This window comes from Dasypus novemcinctus, chromosome 7, assembly GCF_030445035.2.
Source record: "Dasypus novemcinctus isolate mDasNov1 chromosome 7, mDasNov1.1.hap2, whole genome shotgun sequence".
Taxonomy (NCBI): Eukaryota; Metazoa; Chordata; class Mammalia; order Cingulata; family Dasypodidae; genus Dasypus; species Dasypus novemcinctus.
This window is the reverse complement of record NC_080679.1, coordinates 90397390-90416427: the sequence shown is the minus strand read 5'-3', so window position 1 is coordinate 90416427 and position 19038 is coordinate 90397390. Positions and strand designations below refer to the sequence as shown.

Below are 19038 nucleotides of genomic sequence, written 5' to 3'. Positions count from 1 at the left end.
CTCTGGCTCCAGAAAGTGAGTGTGTTTGTGTGCGTGTATACAGTTAACTGAAGCGGAGAGAAGGAAAAGAAAAAAGAAAAAAAAGCCACACAAGCGACCCTAAAGCATCCACCGAAACTTCAGCCGGGTTAATTGCTCCCATATGTCCTCCACCGCTGCTTTGGCTGTTTTCAAAAGGCAGCAGAGAGCGGAGGGCAGGGCCACTTCATTGATTTTAAAGACGCAGGAAAAAAAAAAGACAGCAGGGGGCCAGGCCCCTCGGGGGCAGCTGGGGCGCAGACAGTGGGGACCCGGCCGAGAGGAGCCCCGCCCGCACTCCGCTGAAACTTCGCCAGCCGCGCCCCAGCGGGTCGTCGGAGCCACCGCAGCGCCGGGCGAGGAGGAGGCGCGCGAGAGGAAGGTGCCTTCGGGAACACGCGCAAGGGCGGGGATTCGCGCTGCCAATGAGGCCCGGGTGTGGGCCGTGCGAGGAGGGGGGACGGGTCGGAGCGCAGCCTTCACTGTGGCAGCTGCTGGAGAGGCGGCCGCCTCGGGAGCCGGAGGAGAGGCAGCCGCGGAGAGCCGAGCTGGCCGCGCCCCGAGGCCCGGCCCTGGGAGTGGGGAGCCACGCCGAAGAGCTGGAAACTTTACCGACAGGTAAGTTCCGCCGCTCGGGCGCCGCCGCGGGCCTCCGAGCGTCTAGGGCATGGCCAGTTCCCGTGGTGCGGGGTGGGGCGGAGAGGGTCCTGGGGAAGGGGAGAGAATGATAAGGAACGTGGGAGGGCGAGTGGGAAAGTTTCCGGAGCCCCCCTCCACCCTCCATCCCCCCGCTGGAAGCGGGCACATCCACGAGCTTTCCGGGGATAAGCACGGACATGTTGGGCCCCCTGGGCCTTGGTCCTGGCCGCACCGGGGAGTCCGCGCCTTCCCAGCTCTCTGTCCTCCGCGCCGGGCGGATCCTGACTGGGCTCCGGCAGGAACCGGGCTTCGGGGGCACCGGCAACACGCGGGGGCGCTCCTAGAGTTTCCGGACCACCCCCGCCCGGCGCGCCTCCTCGCCCTCCTTCCCGCCGCCTCTGTAGCCCTGGGGCTTGGCTAGGACCTGGGATGCGCCTGGTACCTGGGGCGGGGGAGAGGCGCGCTTGGTCCTGTGCGGCCCAGGGCACCCCCGGAATGCAGGGGTGCGCGCATCGCGAAGTTGCCAGGTGGCCTTTGGCGGGGTTATATTGCCCCAGTTCTGGGCTGAAAGTCCCCAGCATTGCTTCGCTTCCAAGAACCTCCAAGCTTTTATTTTGGGGAAGGGGGTGGAGGGAGGAATTAGGATTAAACACTGAAGGTTTTTCTTTTCGGAAGAATTGAGGATTGTGTCGATTGGAGAGCCTCCTCTGTTCTTGGAGGGCGAAGAGTGGTCACTTTAGGGCACTTTTGTCAGGGCGCACGTTATTCCCGGAGGACTTTGGGTGCGGACGCCGAGCGCTGGGAGTGTGAGGGGCTCTTGGCTTGGCGCGGCGGGTTTCCGGAGCGGCTGGCGGGGAAGGAAGCTTTAGGCATTGTGTGGTGTGTTTGCAAACAGCAGCGTCTCTAGACCGGCGTTCTCAGAACTTAACTTGACTTATTGTGTAAGACTCCAGGAGGAAATGCGGCGGTGGCCAGGTAGAAATGCGGCGCCACGGCCAATGGGCGGCAGGACGCAGGGTTCGGCGACCGCGACAGTCTTCCCCTCCCTTTCCCCCGCCGGCCCACTCTAGGCAGCTCCAGATCCTGGTACTTGAAGTGACGGGAGTCTTCACTTCAAGTACGGGGTGCGCTAGTCCCTGCTGGAGTGGCTCTGGGGACGGTAGGAGGGCACCTTCATTTTGAACTTGACCCTGCCAGCAGCACCGTCCCAGTGGGGACCTCACACTCTGGCGTGGAAAGGAAGTGCGTGGTTCAGAATCTTTGAGGAAAGGACTCAGAACTGCTGAGGTCGCTAACACTGGAAATGCCAGACACACCAGACTGCAGAAGTTAATGTGTTGGGAGGGGATGAATGTGGGAGTAGGGGAGGAAAGGAAGGAAAGGAGAGGAGAAACCTGGTTAGTTGGAATAGTGGAAATGAAGGGAAGTGGGCATCTTTGCTTACACCATGTCCTCCATTCTCCCCCCCCCCCCCTTTTTTTTTTTTTTTCCTTCCTGGGACGTCTTTATTCCTGCCAGCCTGGCACTTCTGGGATGGGGGAGGGGAAGGAGAAAAAAGTCGTTCTGAAGATTTTCTGGCCTGCCCTGGAGGTATTTCAGCTCTACTATTAGGCGGACTAGAGATTCTTGGATTTTTAAACAGCTGCTTCTTGATTGCTGGGAATGAAGAAATTTATGAGGGCCTGAGAGGTGTTCATTATAGTAGTAGTTTGAATGCTTTACTCATCCTAGCTACTTAAAGAGCTCACAAGGGACCTTCCCTAGAGATTGCCAGTTTCTGCAAAGTTTGTGTCAGCCAGAATGCTTAGGGGGTGTCAGCCAGAATGCATTGTAAATATATCCTGGTGGTATTAAAATGAAAATATGTGGGAGTAAAGGAAATACGGTATCTAACATCCTTCAGGGCTTCCTCCAAGGATTGCTCCTGTTACCTGCCATGTGAACTGGGTCCAGGCTTCCGGACTGTTGTGATTTGACAATAAGGGATGGGAAATAGTGTCATCCATTTCAGTGGAGGCAGGAAAGTCCAGAAATAAATGAAAGGTCACATTTCATGACCCTGTCTTGCAGCTGTGGTGCCAAAAGCTTACTTCTGCTGGAACTTGGAAACACTGGTTTTGCTGCTTGCTTGGTTTAGTTAACCACCAGAATGTCCAAATCATCATAATTTATGTCCATTGTGGAGCTAAAACATAACTGATTCATAGTCAGCTTTTTTTCTTCTTCCCATAACAGTCCATAGAAAAAAGAACATTTGTCTCTTTAAACCACACACAATTTATATGGTACCACAGTGGGTTTTTTATGTTGGGTGATTGCAGACACAACTTTAGAGACAGTGAAGTTAATTTTTATTAAATTGGCCATTTTTAAGCAACATCTTCTTCTGAGTTGTTCATTAATTCTTTCTCTCCAAGGGAACATTAAAACCAGTATTCCTGGACTGTTAGAGCTGTAATCCATGATATAATATGCGTGGTAGCATAGCTGGAGGTTAACGTTATGTCAGTGTTTCTATTAGACATGTCTAACCCAATTGTAAAGGTTTTGTCTGGGTTACCAGTATGATGTGAGTCTCGTAGCAAGAGAATTGGCTTTATATTCCTGAGGAAAACTTAACTTTAACTGTTAAAATACAGGAGTGAAGTTAACAAAAGCAAAATAAAGCAGAAAGCTTTTTTTTTGGGGGGGAGGGGAGATTAATTTTAGTGCCTAGGTTATTTTACATGCATGCTTCAGTAGTGGAAAATAGATTTGCCCTTTCCTCAGTTTACAGAAATGTTCTCTGTACAAGGTCTTTAGCCTTTCTGGGCCTTGGCTTCCTTATCTTTATCATCCTTGAAATGGGTCTTCCATCTCCAAAGTTTTGTGACTGCTAGGAAATTCAGGCATTCTGGAGCCGGTGCTGTAGGACTTATATATTTTATCCCTGAATCCTTAGTTAAGGAAACTGAAGCTCAGGATGTTAGATTAGTTTATCCAGTTACATCTATAAATAGTGAAGTTGAACTTTAATTTCTGATTCTTGAACTTGTTTTCTGATTCTTCCTGTTTCTCCCCCATACTTCTCAGTATTCATGGAGTCTCCTATAAGGATATTGTGGCCATGAGAATTGGCCCAATATTGATGAACTAACATTAATATGTGGCATTTTCTCACAGTATTTTATTTATGAGCTATTTTGGCTTTAGAACCCCAGGGTTAACGTCTGTGCTTTGATGTCTGGGATTAAAAACAGTTCACTAATAGAGGTAATAAAACTTTCTCTCCAAGTGAGCTTCAGAAAGTCACATACCTCAAACTAATCATTTATTTATTTTCAGCTTCCTTTTTATTAAGAATAAAGCTTCAGGGTATAGTATGATTTATAATCTGACTAGTAACTGAGATAGCATTCTTCAGGAGATCAGTTCTTTTTATTTTTTAAAATAAAAGAAATGAATTTATCATTTGCCTTTCATCTTGGCATCTCACAGTCTAATTATAAAGCCTGGTTGAATATCCCTTTTCTGGTGTCATCGTTCTTAGGCTTTTTCTGTTGATGTACGGATAAATTTGATTTCGAAGCACTTTCTGAGCTAAATATGCTTTGATTTAATTGTAAAGAAGTAGTAGGTTGCAGGTGACCTATTTTCACAACCATGTCCCTAAATGTTGTGCTGTGTCCTGCTTGCCTACTTAGCAGTGCTAAGTGCATCTTGACACTCATCTAGAAACTGGTATGGATTTTCTTTAAAAGGTTCTAAAATAAAATTATGTGCTAGGCAATGGGCTCTATTATGTCTAAGCAGCTTGTCCATCTTCAGCTTTTAAAACTTACTCTCAGAGGACTGTGTTTTCAGCATATTGAGCAATGGGTTTAAACCTCTAAAAAAGATGTATCAGTCAGAACTCAGTGACTGACTGTGAAGGAGGTTCGGTTAACCTAAAATTCGCTGCCCTTTCCCTTAAGACCAGGGAAAACATTATGAAGCAGTATTGACTAACAAAGTTGGGGACTTTGCTCTCAGTGCACCGGAAGGGGACAAGAGCAGCAAAGCAGAATAATGGCTGTTTTGTATTATCAGGAGATGGGTTTTGCATGAAAGGTGGGGAGGGTTGATGAGGAAGGTTTTCTGGAAACATTGTCTCTTGAAGAGTGAAAGGTTTTAGGGTAGGGGTTTTCTTTAGAAGCTCCTGTGGTTGTTTGTCATCAGAGAGAATCTTCTGGAAAGAAGAGTCCTGTAAACAGGAATGCTGGGGTAAGAAAATGTTGCCAAAGCATGGCTATTCATAGTCCCTAGATTTTAATATAGATATTGTGATTAACGTGAGGGAATTTATTAGTAAAAATCATCTCCAGTGGTAGACTGATGCTCAGCCAGGATGTTTAGCCATATAGCCTAGAGTCTCAGTGACTCACCACCTTCTCTACCACCATCCCTGCTCCACCCAAAACACCTCAGGTCACACACCTGCCATCAACTGGTTATTACCTCAGGGAGAGGGAGTTGGGGGCTGGGGTGGGGCAGACTCTAAGGGACACTTGGCTATGACCTTTTCATGCATATATACTTGTGCACAAATGAAATCCTCTTTTACTTGTGCTTTTGAAGAATTGTGAAGAAAGATAGATACAAGAGTGCATGAGATGTATTTGGAAGGCGGCTATGCTCACCACTATACCACCAACGCAATGAGATGTATTTGTACATTTTCAAGTATAATACATATTTATGTAATGAGCTTTTTTCCCTGTCATGTCAGTATACATTTTTCTTTGGCACTGTTTTAATGGCTGTTTGGTAAATCCATTACCTGTGTTATCATAGCCTATTTAGCCAATCCTCCTTTGACATTAGAAAAGAAATGTTTCTTAGACTGTCAGAGTCCTCTGGCTCAGGTATGATTTACTCATTAAATCACCAGATCTTAGCACAGTGTCCAGTAAAAAAGCACATAACCAGTTTGGAGCTGCTGGTAGCTCCAAAATCTCTCATCACCAAGTCTCATTTCTCTTATTTCCCTTTTGAGAACACCTAGGGGAGAACATTTATAGGCTTTGTGCAGCCAAAGGGGAAGTATGGTTGGCAGTCCCATTAGACCCACAGGGGTTGGCCTGGAGAGATAAAGTATCCCATAAAGAAGGGGATTATTAATAGAAGAAGGGAGGAGCTGGGTAAACAAAAAGGGCTAGTTGTCTGCTGTAGTATCCATTCCCCAAAGTGGTACTGTTGGCCCTAACAGCAGCGCACCATTATGGCAGAGGACGTGAAGATTTTTACTGTTCTTGGGATGTGCACCTCTGTAGTACTGAGAGGTCATGGCTTTTTCCACTTTCTGTGGGGATCTGAATTGCTGCTCTGCAAGGCACTTGTGTAACCGGGTATTAAATTACTGTGAAAAACTTGGAGCTGGTCTTTATTCTCCCGTTACCCATTATTCTTCCCTCTCTCTGCTTTATTCTAAATTATTTGGGATTAGTAACATCAATTATTAATGTTTGTTGAGTGCTTGCTGACTCTGAACTAGATGTTTGAATTACGACTCTGAACTAGATGTTTGAATTAAGAAAAAAAGAGTTTGTGGAAATGGAACCGTGTATTTCTCCGCTGGTCCCCCGACTCACACACACGTAGAATGCTACGGCAGGGATTGTTGGTGCCCACACGAAAGCCGTCTAACTTCCTTCTTACAGCCTAAACCAACAACCACGTGTTTGTCTGGGATTTAGCGACTGGAGCTGGGCTCCCCTGGATGGATGTTCTGCCTGGGCCTACGCTCACTCGTGTCACTGGTGGTTGCATGATTTACTGGGGGACTGTTACATTACTGGAATAATTCACCACCGTGATTTGATAACACAGCCCTGAGTTTGGTTAGATTTCCGTTGGCCGTGTGCTTCATGGTAAGCTGGGATCGTTCTCTGCCCAGGGAGTGAATCTTGCTTAAGCCACGTCAACCTTAGTAATCCCCTATCTGTTGCCAGTGACTGGTTAACAAATAGGTATGTGGCACCTATTGGGTCCCAACCTATGGGGAACATAAAGTTGTCAGCAAAAGATAACAAGTCATCATTCTGAGGACTGCAGAACACAAAGACAGAAGGTGCCTAAGACCACAGTGACTTTTTTGTGTGTGTGTGTAGGTACCAGGGATTGAACCCAGGACTTCACACATGGGAAGCAGGCACTCAACTACAGCAGCTACAGCTGCTCCCCAGTGAGAGTTGGTTTTGTTTATTTTGTTTTTAGGAGGTACTGGAGATTGAACCCGGGACCTTGTACATGGGAAGCAGGCACTCAACCCTTTTAGCTCCCCCACAGTGACTTTTTTGGGCTGCTAAATTAACCAACTCTGGAAGCACTCTTAACTTGGGTGTCTTATCATGTGAGAAGAAACATTTTCCTTATTGTTTAAGACAATGATTTCCAAAATGTAGTGTGGTCGGTCATCCAGTTGTAGGAGAGAAGAAAATATTAGAACTTTATCTAGGAAAAAAATTAAGCTTTACTAATTCTCTTCTGTTACTTAGGCTCTTTGATAGCCTACGGGAAGAGTGGGAACGTAGTCACGGGGTGGAACTGATGGTGATACCCTCATTCTTGTTCTTGTTTTGGTGAACGCTATTCATTTATATGACATTTTGGAGTCTCTTATCTGGTTTTAACTAAACTGACCTCTACAGAATGGATGCACAAGTGGTTTAAAAATACTCTTGCAAAGAAAGTATGGAGTAATGATAATATAAGTATAAAGGAACAAGAAAATGGCATGTTAATGAGATTTAAAAAATGACTTCTGAACCAAATTTGACAAGAAGTTGACACAAAAAATTGTGTATGGATTTACATTAATGAATAAAAATGAATTAAAAAATACTGTAGGAATCCTTCCAAAAAATTTTAAAAGTTTATTGAGATAACACTAGCATACCATATAGTCCATTCAACGAGTATAAATCAGTGGCTTTTAGTAGTACCAGAGTTTTGCATTCATCACCACAGTAAATTTCAGAACATTTTCATCACTCCAAAAAGAAAAACTCCATACCCCTAAGCACTCACCTCTCAATCCCGTTTTCCTTCCCCAGCCATACATAACCACTAGCCTATTTCTGTCTCTATAGATATATTTAATTTCATATTTTATATAAGTGGAATCAAAGAATGTACAGTACTTTATGCCTGGTTTCTTTCACTTAGCATAAAGTTTTTAAGAAATTATTTTTAATTAGAGAAGTTGTAGTTTTACAGAAAAGACATGTAAAAATATGTTTCCATATACCCTCTGTCGTACTTTTAGACTGTATGTACCCTAGAAAAGATCATGTCCTTAGAGCTAATCCATTCCTGTGGGTGTGACCCTATTGTGAGGGGGACCTTTTGTTTGCTTCAGTTAAGAGCCTTTTGATTAAACTACTTCAGTAGGGCATAACCTAGGGTGGGTCTTAATCCTCTTTTGGAGTCCTTTATACTGGGATGAATACCTAGGGAAACCACCTGAAGCTGAAGGAGAGAGCCAGGAGAGCAAGAAGCTGAAATCAGTAGAACCCTGGAGAGGGAAAGCCAGAGGAAGCCAGAAGCTGAAAGCAGTGGAGCCCGAAGGAGGAGGAGGAGGAGAAGGCAGAGACCAGCAGACGGTGCTGTGTACCTTCCCATGTGACAGAGAAATTTAGGATCGCTGCAACTGTGAATCCAGAGAGGAAGTTTCACCAGATGTCTTGATTCGGACAATTTTCTTAGCCTCAGAACTGAAAGCTTATAAATTAATAAATTCCCATTGTAAAAACCAACCCATTTCTTGCATATTGCCTTGGCAACCTTTAGCAAATGTAAACACCCCCTTTTGTTTACACTTTGTATTAGTGTGGTGCCTTTGTTACAGTTGATGAAAGAGTATTAAAATAGTACTATTGGGAAACAGACGTAGCTCAACTGATAGAGCATCCTCCTACCATATGGGAGGTCCAGGGTTGAAACCCAGGGCCTCATGGCCTGTTTGGTGAGCTGGCCTACACACAGTGCTGATGTGCACAAGGAGTGCCATGCCACACAGGGTGTCCCCAGTGTAGGAGAACCCCATGCACAGGGAGTGCACCCCATAAGGAGAGCTGCCCCGTGTGAAAGAAAGTCCAGCCTGCCTAGGAGTGGCGCCACACACACGGAGAGCTGACACAACCAGATGACGCAACAAAAAGAAACACAGATTCCTGGTGACTCCAAGAATGCAAGCGGACACAGAAGAACACACAGTGAATGGACGCAGAGAACAGACACGGGGGTGGGGGAAGATAAATAAAATGAATCTTAAAAAAAAAAATAGTACTATTAACTGTAGTTCATAGTATATTATTTCCCATATGCCACCCTCTTACTAACACCTTATATTAGTGTTATACATTTGTTACAATTCATAAAAGACCATTCTTAAGCTTGTACTATTAAACCTAGTCCATCGTTCACAACAGTGTTATATGTCCATATAACTTGTGTTATATGGTCCCATGTTTATCTCTTAACTTTTATTCTAGTAACATACATGACTCAAAACTTCCCCTTTCAACCACATTCAGTGCTTTTAATTATATTCCCAATAATGTGCTAACCATTACCACTATCCATTTCCAAATCTTATACAATCCACTTAAATAGAAATTCTACACAAACTAAGTATCATCTGCCCATTCTCTACCCCTAGTCTATTCCCTAGTAACCTATATTCTAGATTTAAATTTTTTTGCTTATTATACTTAGCTCATATCAGTGAGATCATACAGTATTTATCATTTTGTGTCTGGTTTATTTCAGCATAATGTCCTCAAGATTCATTCATGTTGTTGCATGCATCAGTACTTTATTCCTTTTTTATGGCTGAATACCATTCTATTTTATGTATATATCATATTTTGTTTGTCCATTTCTCAGTTGATGGACACTTAAGCCCATTTTTTGGTAATTGTGGATAATGACGCTATTGCTATGAACATTAGTGTACAAATATCTGTTCAGGTCCCTGCTTTCAATTCTTTTGGGTATATAGCTAGTAGTGGGATTGCTGGCTACGTGGTAGTTCTATATATGGCTTCTTGCGGAACTGCCAAATTGTTTTCCACTGTGCCTGCACCATTTTACATTCCCACCAGCAATGAATGAGTGTTCCTATTTCTTCACATCCTCGCTAACACTTATACTTTTCTGTTTTTTAAATAGCCATTCTAGTGGGTGTGAAATATCTCACTGTGGTTTTAATTTGCATTTCCCTGATAGCTAATGATGGTGAACATCTTTTGATATGCCTTTTAGCTATTTGTATATCCACTGTGGAGAATGTCTATTCAAGTCTGTTGCTCATATTTTAATTGGGTTGTTTGTCCTTTTATTGTTGAATTGTAGGATTTCTTTATATATTCTGGATATTAAAGCCTTATCAGATAGGAGGTTTTGAAATATTTTCTCCCATTGAGAGGTTATCTTTTCACTCTCTTGACAGTGTCCTTGCACAGGAGTTTTTAATTTTGGGTGGTTCCGTTTATCCATTTTTTTTTTTTTTTTAAGATTTATTTTTTGTTTATTTCCCCTGCCCCCCAGTTGTCTGCTCTCTGTGTCCATTCGCTGTGTGTTCTTCTGTGTCTGCTTGGATTCTTGTCAGCAGCACCCGAAATCTGTGTCTCGTTTTGTTGTGTCATCTTGCTGCGTCAGCTCTCCGTGTGTGCGGCGCCATTCCTGGGCAGATTGCATTTTTTTCGTGCTGGGTGACTTTCCTTACGGGGTGCACTACTTGTGTGTGGGGCACCCCTACGTGGGAGACACCCCTGTGTGGCACAGCACTCCTGGTGTACATCAGCACTGCGCATGGGCCAGCTCATCACACGGGTTAGGAGGCCCTGGGTTTGAACCTTGGACCTCCCATGTGGTAGGCAGACTCCCTATCCATTGGGCCAAATCCTCTTCCCATGGGTATAAAGTCTTAAGAAACCATTGCCTACCATAAGATCCCAAAGATGCTATGCTACATTTTCTTTTTATAGTCCTTGTTTTTAATATTTAGGTCTTTGATCCATTTTGAGTTGATTTTTGTTTAAGGTGTGAGATAGGCCTTCTTCATTGTTTGGCATGTGGATATCCAGTTCTCCCAGCACCATGTATTGAAGAGACTATTCCTTCCCATTGAGTGGACTTGGCAGCCTTGTCAAAATCACTTGACCATAGATGTAAGGATCTGTTTTTGAACTCTCAATTCTATTCCATTGATTTATCTATCCATGTGCCAGTACCATGCTGTTTTGACCACTGTAGCTTTGTAATATGCTTTAAAGTCAGGAAGTATCAGACCTCCAACTTTGTTTCTATTTTTCAAGATGTTTTTGGCTATTTGGGGCATCTTACCCTTCCAAATAAACTTGGTAATTGACTTTTCCAAGTAGGCTATTGGAATTTTGATTGTGATTGTGTTGAATTTGTAAAATCAATTTGGGTAGAATTGACATCTTAATTATATTTACTCTCACAGTCCACAAACATGGAATGTCATTTTATTTATTTAGGTTTTCTTGATTTCTTTTAGCAATTTTTGTAGTTTTCTGTATACTAGTCCTTTACATCTTTGGTTAAATTATTCCTAGATATTTGATTCTTTTCATTGCCATTATAGATGGAATTAATTACTTGATTTTGTCCCCAGATTTCTCATTACTAGTGTATAGAAACACTGTTGATTTTTGCATTTTAATCTTGTACCCCGTCACTTTGCTGAATTTGTTTGTTGGCTCTAATAACTTTGTTAATTTTTTGGATCTTCCTCTATGTAGGATCAAGTTATTGGCAAATAGTGAAAGTTTTATTTTTCCTTTCCAGTTTGAATGTCTTTTATTTCTTTTTCTTGCCTAACTGTTCTGGCCAGAACTTCCAGTACAATATATAATAATAGTGGTGACAGTGGATATCCTTGTCTTGTTCCACAGAGAAAGTATCAGTCTTTCACCACTGAGTATGATGTTAATTGTGGGTAATCATAAATGCCCTTTATTATGTTGAGGAAGTGTCCTTCTATTCCTATTTTTCTAAGTGTTTTTATCAAGAAAGGATACTGAATTTTGTCAAATGCTTTTTCTCTATCAGTTGAAATGACCATGTGTTTTTTTCCACTTTGTTTTGTTGATGTTATGTATTACATTAATTGATTTTCTTATGTTGAACCACCCTTACATACCTGGAATAAAACCCACTATATGATGGTATATAATTCCTTAGATGTGCTGTTGGATTTTATTTGCAAGTGTTTTGCTGAGATATTTTGCATCTGTATGTTCATTAGAGAAATTGTTCTGTAATTTTCTTTTCTTGTATTATCTTTATCTGGCTTTGGTACTAGGGTGATGTTGGCTTCATAGAATGAGTTAGGTAGTGTTCCTTCCTCTTTAATTTTTTGCAAGAGTTTGAGCAGGATTGGTATTAATTCTTCCTGGAGTGGTTGTTAGAATTCATCGGTGAATCCATCTGGTCCTGGGCTTTTCTTTGTTGGTAGGATTTTAATGACTGATTCAATCTCTTAACTTGTGATTGGTCTGATGAGGTCTTCTGTTTCTTCTAGAGGTAGTGTAGGTTATTCATGTATTTCTAGGAATTTGTCCATTTCATCTAGGTTGTCTAATTGGTTGACATACAGCTGTTCATAGTATCTTCTTCTGATCCTTTTTATTTCTGTGGCGTCAGTATTAATGTCCTCTATCTCATTTCTGATTTTATTTATTTGCATCTTCTCTCCTTTTTGTCAGTCTAGCTAAGAATTTATTAATTTTATTGATCTTCTCAAACAACCAACGTTTGGTTTTGTTAATTCTCTCTGTTATTTTTATATTTGCAATTTTACTTATTTCTGTTCCAAACTCTATTTCTTTCCTTTCACTTGATTTGGGATTAGTTTGCTGTTTTTCATGTCCTTCTAGGTGTGCAGTTAGGTCTTTGATTTTAGCTCTTTCTTCTTTTTTAATGGAAGCAGTTAGGTCTATACATTTCCCTTACAACACTGCCTTTTCTGCATCCCATAGATTTTGATATGTTGTGTTTTCATTTTCATTGTCTCAAGATATTTACTGATTTTCCCTTGCAATTTCTTCTTTGACCCACTGATAGTTTAGTTTGAGTGTTTTTACCTTACAGATACGTGAATTTTCTAGTTCTTTGCCTGTTGTTGATTTCCAGCTTCTTTACATTGTTCTCTGAGAAGATGTTTTTTATGAGTTCAATCTTTATAAATTTCTTTTTTTTTTTAAAAGATTTATTTATTTATTTAATTTCCCCCCCTCCCCTGGTTGTCTGTACTTGGTGTCTATTTGCTGTGTCTTGTTTCTTTGTTCGCTTCTGTTGTCGTCAGCGGCACGGGAAGTGTGGGCGGCGCCATTCCTGGGCAGGCTGCTCTTTCTTTTCACGCTGGGCGGCTCTCCTTATGGGCGCACTCCTTGTGCGTGGGGCTCCCCCACGCGGGGGACACCCTTGTGTGGCATGGCACTCCTTGCGCGCATCAGCGCTGCGCATGGCCAGCTCCACACGGGTCAAGGAGGCCCGGGGTTTGAACCGCGGACCTCCCATATGGTAGACGGACGCCCTAACCACTGGGCCAAAGTCCGTTTCCTATAAATTTCTTGAGACTTGCTTTTTGACCTAATAAGTGGTCTATTCTGGAGAATGATCCATGAGAACTTGAGATGAATGTTTATCTTTCTACTTGGGGGTACAAGAATTCTGTATATGTCTGTTAGTCTAACTCATTTATCATATTATTCAAGTTTTTTCTTTCCTTATTGGTCTTCTGTCTAGATGTTCTGTCTGTTGATGAGAGTAGTATATTGAAGTTAAGAGCTATTATTGTAGAAGTGTATATTTCTCCCTTCAGTTTTGTCTGTGTTTGCCTCATGTATTTTAGGGCATCATGGTTATGTGCTACATAAATATTTGATCGTTATTTATTCTTGGTGGATTGCCCCTTTTATTAATATGTAATATCCTTATTTGTATCATACAACACCTTTATTTTTTAAATTTTTATTCCTCTCCCCTTCCCTACCCCCCCCACCCCCAGTTGTCTACTTTCTGTGTCCATTCACTGTGTGTTCTTCTGTGTCTGCTTGTATTCTTGTCAGCGGCACTGGAAATCTGTCTCTTTGCTGCGTCATCTTGCTGCGTCAGCTCTCCGTGTGTGTGGCGCCATTCCTGGGCAGGGTGCACTTTTTTCGCGCTGGGTGGCTCTCCTTACGGGGCATACTCCTTGCGCATGGGGCTCCCCTATGCAGGGGACACCCCTGCGTGGCACGGCACTCCTTGTGTGCATCAGCACTGCGTGTGGGCCAGCTCACCACACTGGTCAGGAGGCCCTGGTTTGAACCTTGGATCTCCCATGTGGTAGGTGGACACTCTATCCGTGAGCCAAATCCACTTCTCCAACACCTTTTTTAAGTTTTTTTTAATTTTGAGAAGGAAAAATGGTTTATTGATGGCTGGCCAGACTCGGGAGCTTTCTGTTGTGAACCCGAACCTCCAATACCTTTTTTTTTTAAAGTAAAATTTTACTGAAGTATATCACTCATACATGAACATACATAAATAATAAATATATAGTAAAATTTGTAAATTCACAAAACAAGCATATGTATCATCATATAAGGCCTTGTACATCTTCCCACCGCCAATACCTTGCGTTTTTGTGAAACATTTGTTACAATCGATGAAAGAGCATTGTCAAATATTACTAACTGTAGCCTATATCTTATTAATACATTTGTTCTTACGATAGCTTTTTATGTGTGTGTCATCTGTTTTTATTTTTTTGTTCTTGTTTTTTTATCGATTTTGCTTGTTTTTATTTTTTTTTAATGTTTTAAAAATACTGATTATATAAAATGTTACATAAAAAAATTTAAGGGATTCCCACATGCCCCACTCCTCACACCTCCCACTTTTCCCTACATTAACAACATTAGTACATTGTACATTAGTGTGGTACATTGATTACAATTGATGAACACATTTGGAGCATTACTACAAGCATGGATTATAGTTTATATCTTAAAATAGCTTTTGATTTAGACTATTTTGCATGATATTAGTAAAGCTACTCCAGCTTTTTTTGGGTTACTGTTTGCACAGAATATCTTTTTCCATCCTTTCACTATCACTCTATTTGTGTCTTTGGGTCTAAGTTGGGTCTCTTGTAAGCAGCCTATAGTTAGATCATGCTTTTTATTTTATTTTATTTTATTTTTAAAGATTTATTTATTTGTTTATTTATTTCTCTCTTCTCCTTCCCCACCCCCTGCCCCGGTTTTCTGTTCTCTGCGTCTATATGCTGGGTCGTCTTCTTTGTCCGCTTCTGTTGTTGTCAGTGGCACGGGAATCTGTGTTTCTTTTTGTTGCGTCATCTTGTTGTGTCAGCTCTCTGTGTGGGTGGCGCCATTCTTAGGCAGGCTGCACTTTCTTTTCGTGCTGGGCGGCTCTCCTTATGGGGCAAACTCCTTGAGCGTGGGGCTCCCCAACGTGGGGACACCCCTGCGTGGCATGGCACTCCTTGCACGCATCAGCACTGCACACGGACCAGCTCCACACGGGTCAAGGAGGCTCAGGGTTTGAACCATAGACCTCCCATGTGGTAGAAGGATGCCCTAACCACTGGGCCAAGTCTGCTTCCCTTATTTTATTTTATTTTAAAGATTTCTTTATTTCTATCCCCTTTCTCCCCCTCCCCCTGCCCGGGTTGTCTGTTCTCTGTTAGACCATGCTTTTTAAAAATCCATTCTGTCAGCCTGTGTCTTTTGATTGGGGAGTTTAACCCATTAACATTCAGTGTTATTATAGTAAAGGCAGTAAGTACTTCAGCAATTTTGCCACTTTATTTTTAGGTCATGTATTTTTGTCTCTCTCTTCCTTTATTGCAACCTTCTCTTCTGTATAGTTGATCTTTTATGATGTATCTGACAGATCTCTTTCTCATTTCTGTTTATATTTTTTCATCTTTTTTTTTTTTTTTTTTTTTTTTTGAGGTTCTAGGACTAGGGATTGAACCCGAAACCTCTTATGTGGAAAGCTTAACCAATGAACTACATTGGCTTTGGTGAGAAAGCACCTCTTAGGGTAACCTTGAGCTGGACTTCTTACAGCCTTGAAACTGTAATCTTTTACCCCCAAATAAATCCCCATTTATAAAAGCCAACAGATTTCTGGTGCTTTGCATTGGTACCCCTTTGGCAGACTAAAATACCTAGTATGTGACAAATCACTTTTTTCCTTGCTGCTTTCAGAACTCTTTCTTTTATCTCTGGCATTTGCATTCTGATTATTATGTGGCTCGGAGTAGGTATATTAAGATTTATTCTGTTTTGAGTATGTTGTGCTTCTTGGACATGTAAATTTGTTTCTTCCATAAAAGTTGAAAGTTTTTGGCCATTATTTTTTCAGATATTCTTTCTTCCCTTTTTCCTTACCCTTCTCCTTTTGGCATATATTTGCATACTTAATGCTGTCACTGAAATCCCTGAGTCACTGCTCAGTTTTTTCTATCCTTTATTTGTTCCTCTGATTGTATGATTTTGATTGTCCTGTCTGCTTTTCTTTTTATACTTTCTAATTCTTCTTTATATGCACACATTGTCTTTTTTAAAAAAACATTCTTGGGAAACGGACTTTGGCCCAGTGGTTAGGGCGTCCGTCTACCACATGGGAGGTCCGCGGTTCAAACCCCGGGCCTCCTTGACCCGTGTGGAGCTGGCCATGCGCAGTGCTGATGCGCGCAAGGAGTGCCGTGCCACGCAAGGGTGTCCCCCGCGTGGGGGAGCCCCACGCGCAAGGAGTGCGCCTGTGAGGAAAGCCGCCCAGCGTGAAAAGAAAGAGCAGCCTGCCCAGGAATGGCGCCGCCCACACTTCCTGTGCCGCTGACGACAACAGAAGCGGACAAAGAAACAAGACGCAGCAAATAGACACCAAGAACAGACAACCAGGGGAGGGGGGGAAATTAAATAAATAAATTAATTTTAAAAAAAACCATTCTTTTTTAAAATTTGCTTCATATTCTTCTTAATATCCTTTATCTCTTTATGTTGTCCTTTATCTCTTTGAATTGATTTAGGAGATTGAACATCTTTGATTAGTTGTTCCAACATATGAGTTTCCTCTGATGTTTTAATTTGTTTTCTTAACTAAGCCATATATTTTTAGTGTGGCTTCTAATTTTTTGCTGATGTCTAGGTACCTGATTATCTTGATGAGTTTACTCTGAAGTTCATTTCTCCCTCTTGTCTAAGGTTTTATTGTTGACTGGCTTTGTGTTTAAGGCTCTGCTTTGACACTTGGGCCAACTTATTCTAAATATTTAGAATTGCCTGTGTTAACTGTTAAGATTTTCTCAGCTCTTCATCTGATTCTTGACCGGGGTATGCAATGCAGTTTTTAAGCTGTCACTTTTTGTGCAGTTGTTTGACCTCCAGGTGAGAGCTTCTCTTTCCTCCATACCTTCCCTGGGAATCTTGACCTATTCTGTTTCTGTTCAGATTTTTCTGTCCAGCTCCTATTAGTATTATTTGTTTAAATTCTCTCCCTAACTCAGTTTTGCAACTTGTCCTGTCCAGTGTTACATTAGTTCAGTTTAATCCCAACCCCCACCCTTTTTTTTTTTTTTTAACCTTCTGTGAGACTTTTCTGCCTCTGGTTTCTTCCCTTTTATTATATCCCACCCTGGGGGAACCATATGGGACCAATCCAGAAAGGTGAGTAACTTCAGAAAAGTCCTATTTTTCCTTCAGGTTGTCTAGTGAAAGGAAACTGGGTTGAGTGAAGGCGTAATAGTTCTTACCAGCCTCTCAATTGTGGTCTCCCCCTACCCCCAGGGGGCCCTATTGTGTACAACACACCACAGTGACTTGTCATTGTAGACGAGGGTGGAGGGTGATGCATATATGGTGGAGTTCTCACTAGCTGCTGAGTCACTTTGCAATCTTGTAAGTGGTGGGTGGGAAAGACCCAGGCTTTGCTGCTTTTCCAACTCCCAGCCTGAGTGTGACCACGTGAGGGGAAGGAGAATGGGAACCAAGGGCTGGTCTGTGACAGAATTCTACCTGAGATTTTTCTGTTTCTTTGATTCACCATTTATAGAGTCCTTCTCCGGTCTCTACTACCCTCCAGAGTTCTAAGGAAATGAGATTTGTCCTTTTATTCACTAAATATCTGGGGAGGTTTTTTCAGGGGATGTCTTACGTCGCCATATTGATGACATCACTCTCCCGAAAAAGTTTTTAATGGATGTCTTATACTGTGCACACTATATTAATATCCACGTGTGATTCATTAATATAGTGTATTAATTATAAAGTATATATATTTTATAATATTTGGGAGGTACCTGTTCAATATTTTCTTACTGATGGGCTGCATAATCCAAGAACTTTTTTATTTTATTTTATTTTATTTTATTTTTTTATTCATTTTTAAAAAAATATTACATTCAAAAAATATGAAGTCCCATTCAACCCCCCCCCCCACCCCCCCAAGAACTTTTGAGATCACAATTTAAGCCACTCGTAGTAGGGTAGTCCTGTTGCTTGCCAATGAAAGCAGCACAGTTTATGTGAGGACAGACAGTTCCCCTCCCTTAATCATAGCTTTCAAGAGCCAGTGTCGTCTAGTCCCTAACTTTCCTTTCCAATCCTAGTTGTCCTCTTGCTGATGCCGCTGAGTTCCTGCCCATTTCTTGTCACATGCTTTCTTTTAGTTTTGCCTGTGATGAGGCTGTTCTCCCCTCTCTACCTCCACCACTGACATTTTCTTATTCTGCAAGGCCTAGGTCTCCTCAATACTACTTCCATATTTAAGTGGCTTCTTCCTTGTAATTCGTATAACACATTGTTGGTACTTTTCTCATCATGCTTTTCTCTTTTTGCCTTTTATTGTTAACTTGTGTACCTGTTTGCTGTACATATAGACTGCAGGCTTCTTCTGGTAGGGGCCCTTTCTTAACTTAGTCATTTTTTTTCTTAAACTTTTAATTTTGAAATAATTTCAAACATACAGGACATTTGTAAAAATAATATGCTCCTATGGAAAACTCCAACATACCACCTCCCTAGATACCCAGATCTTCCCATTTCAACCTTTTGCATTATTTGCAGAATCATTAATCCATGTATCTGTTTATCCATCCACCTACCTGATTTCTAAACATTTGAGAGCAGGTTGTGTAAAATCATGTTCCTTGAGCACAGTACTACTTCCATGTACATTTCACTTATGTAACCATCTTAAGCACAGTTATCAAATTCAGGAACTTTAACATTAATATAAAACTCACAGTCTTTATTCCAATTTTTTCTTATGTCCCAACAATGTCTTTATGTGACTTTACTCCTTCAGTGGTGGATA

At 41.9% G+C, this 19038-nt stretch overlaps 1 protein-coding gene across 24 annotated transcripts in view; it reads left to right on the top strand.

The window, feature by feature from the left end:
- The first annotated feature begins 219 nt into the window (after positions 1 to 219).
- The window catches only part of TANC1 (tetratricopeptide repeat, ankyrin repeat and coiled-coil containing 1), a 259413-nt gene continuing 240594 nt past the window's right edge, over positions 220 to 19038 (top strand). For 5 of the 24 annotated variants that reach the window (XM_058300841.2, XM_058300839.2, XM_058300845.2 and 2 more), the window contains exon 1: positions 391 to 636. In XM_058300841.2, the coding sequence (XP_058156824.1) occupies positions 444 to 636 (193 nt within the window). In that variant the 5' untranslated portion in view covers positions 391 to 443. Of the gene's footprint in view, positions 637 to 19038 lie in introns of all 24 variants that reach the window. The other 19 variants (XM_071216388.1, XM_071216387.1, XM_071216384.1 and 16 more) reach the window with 14 other exon arrangements.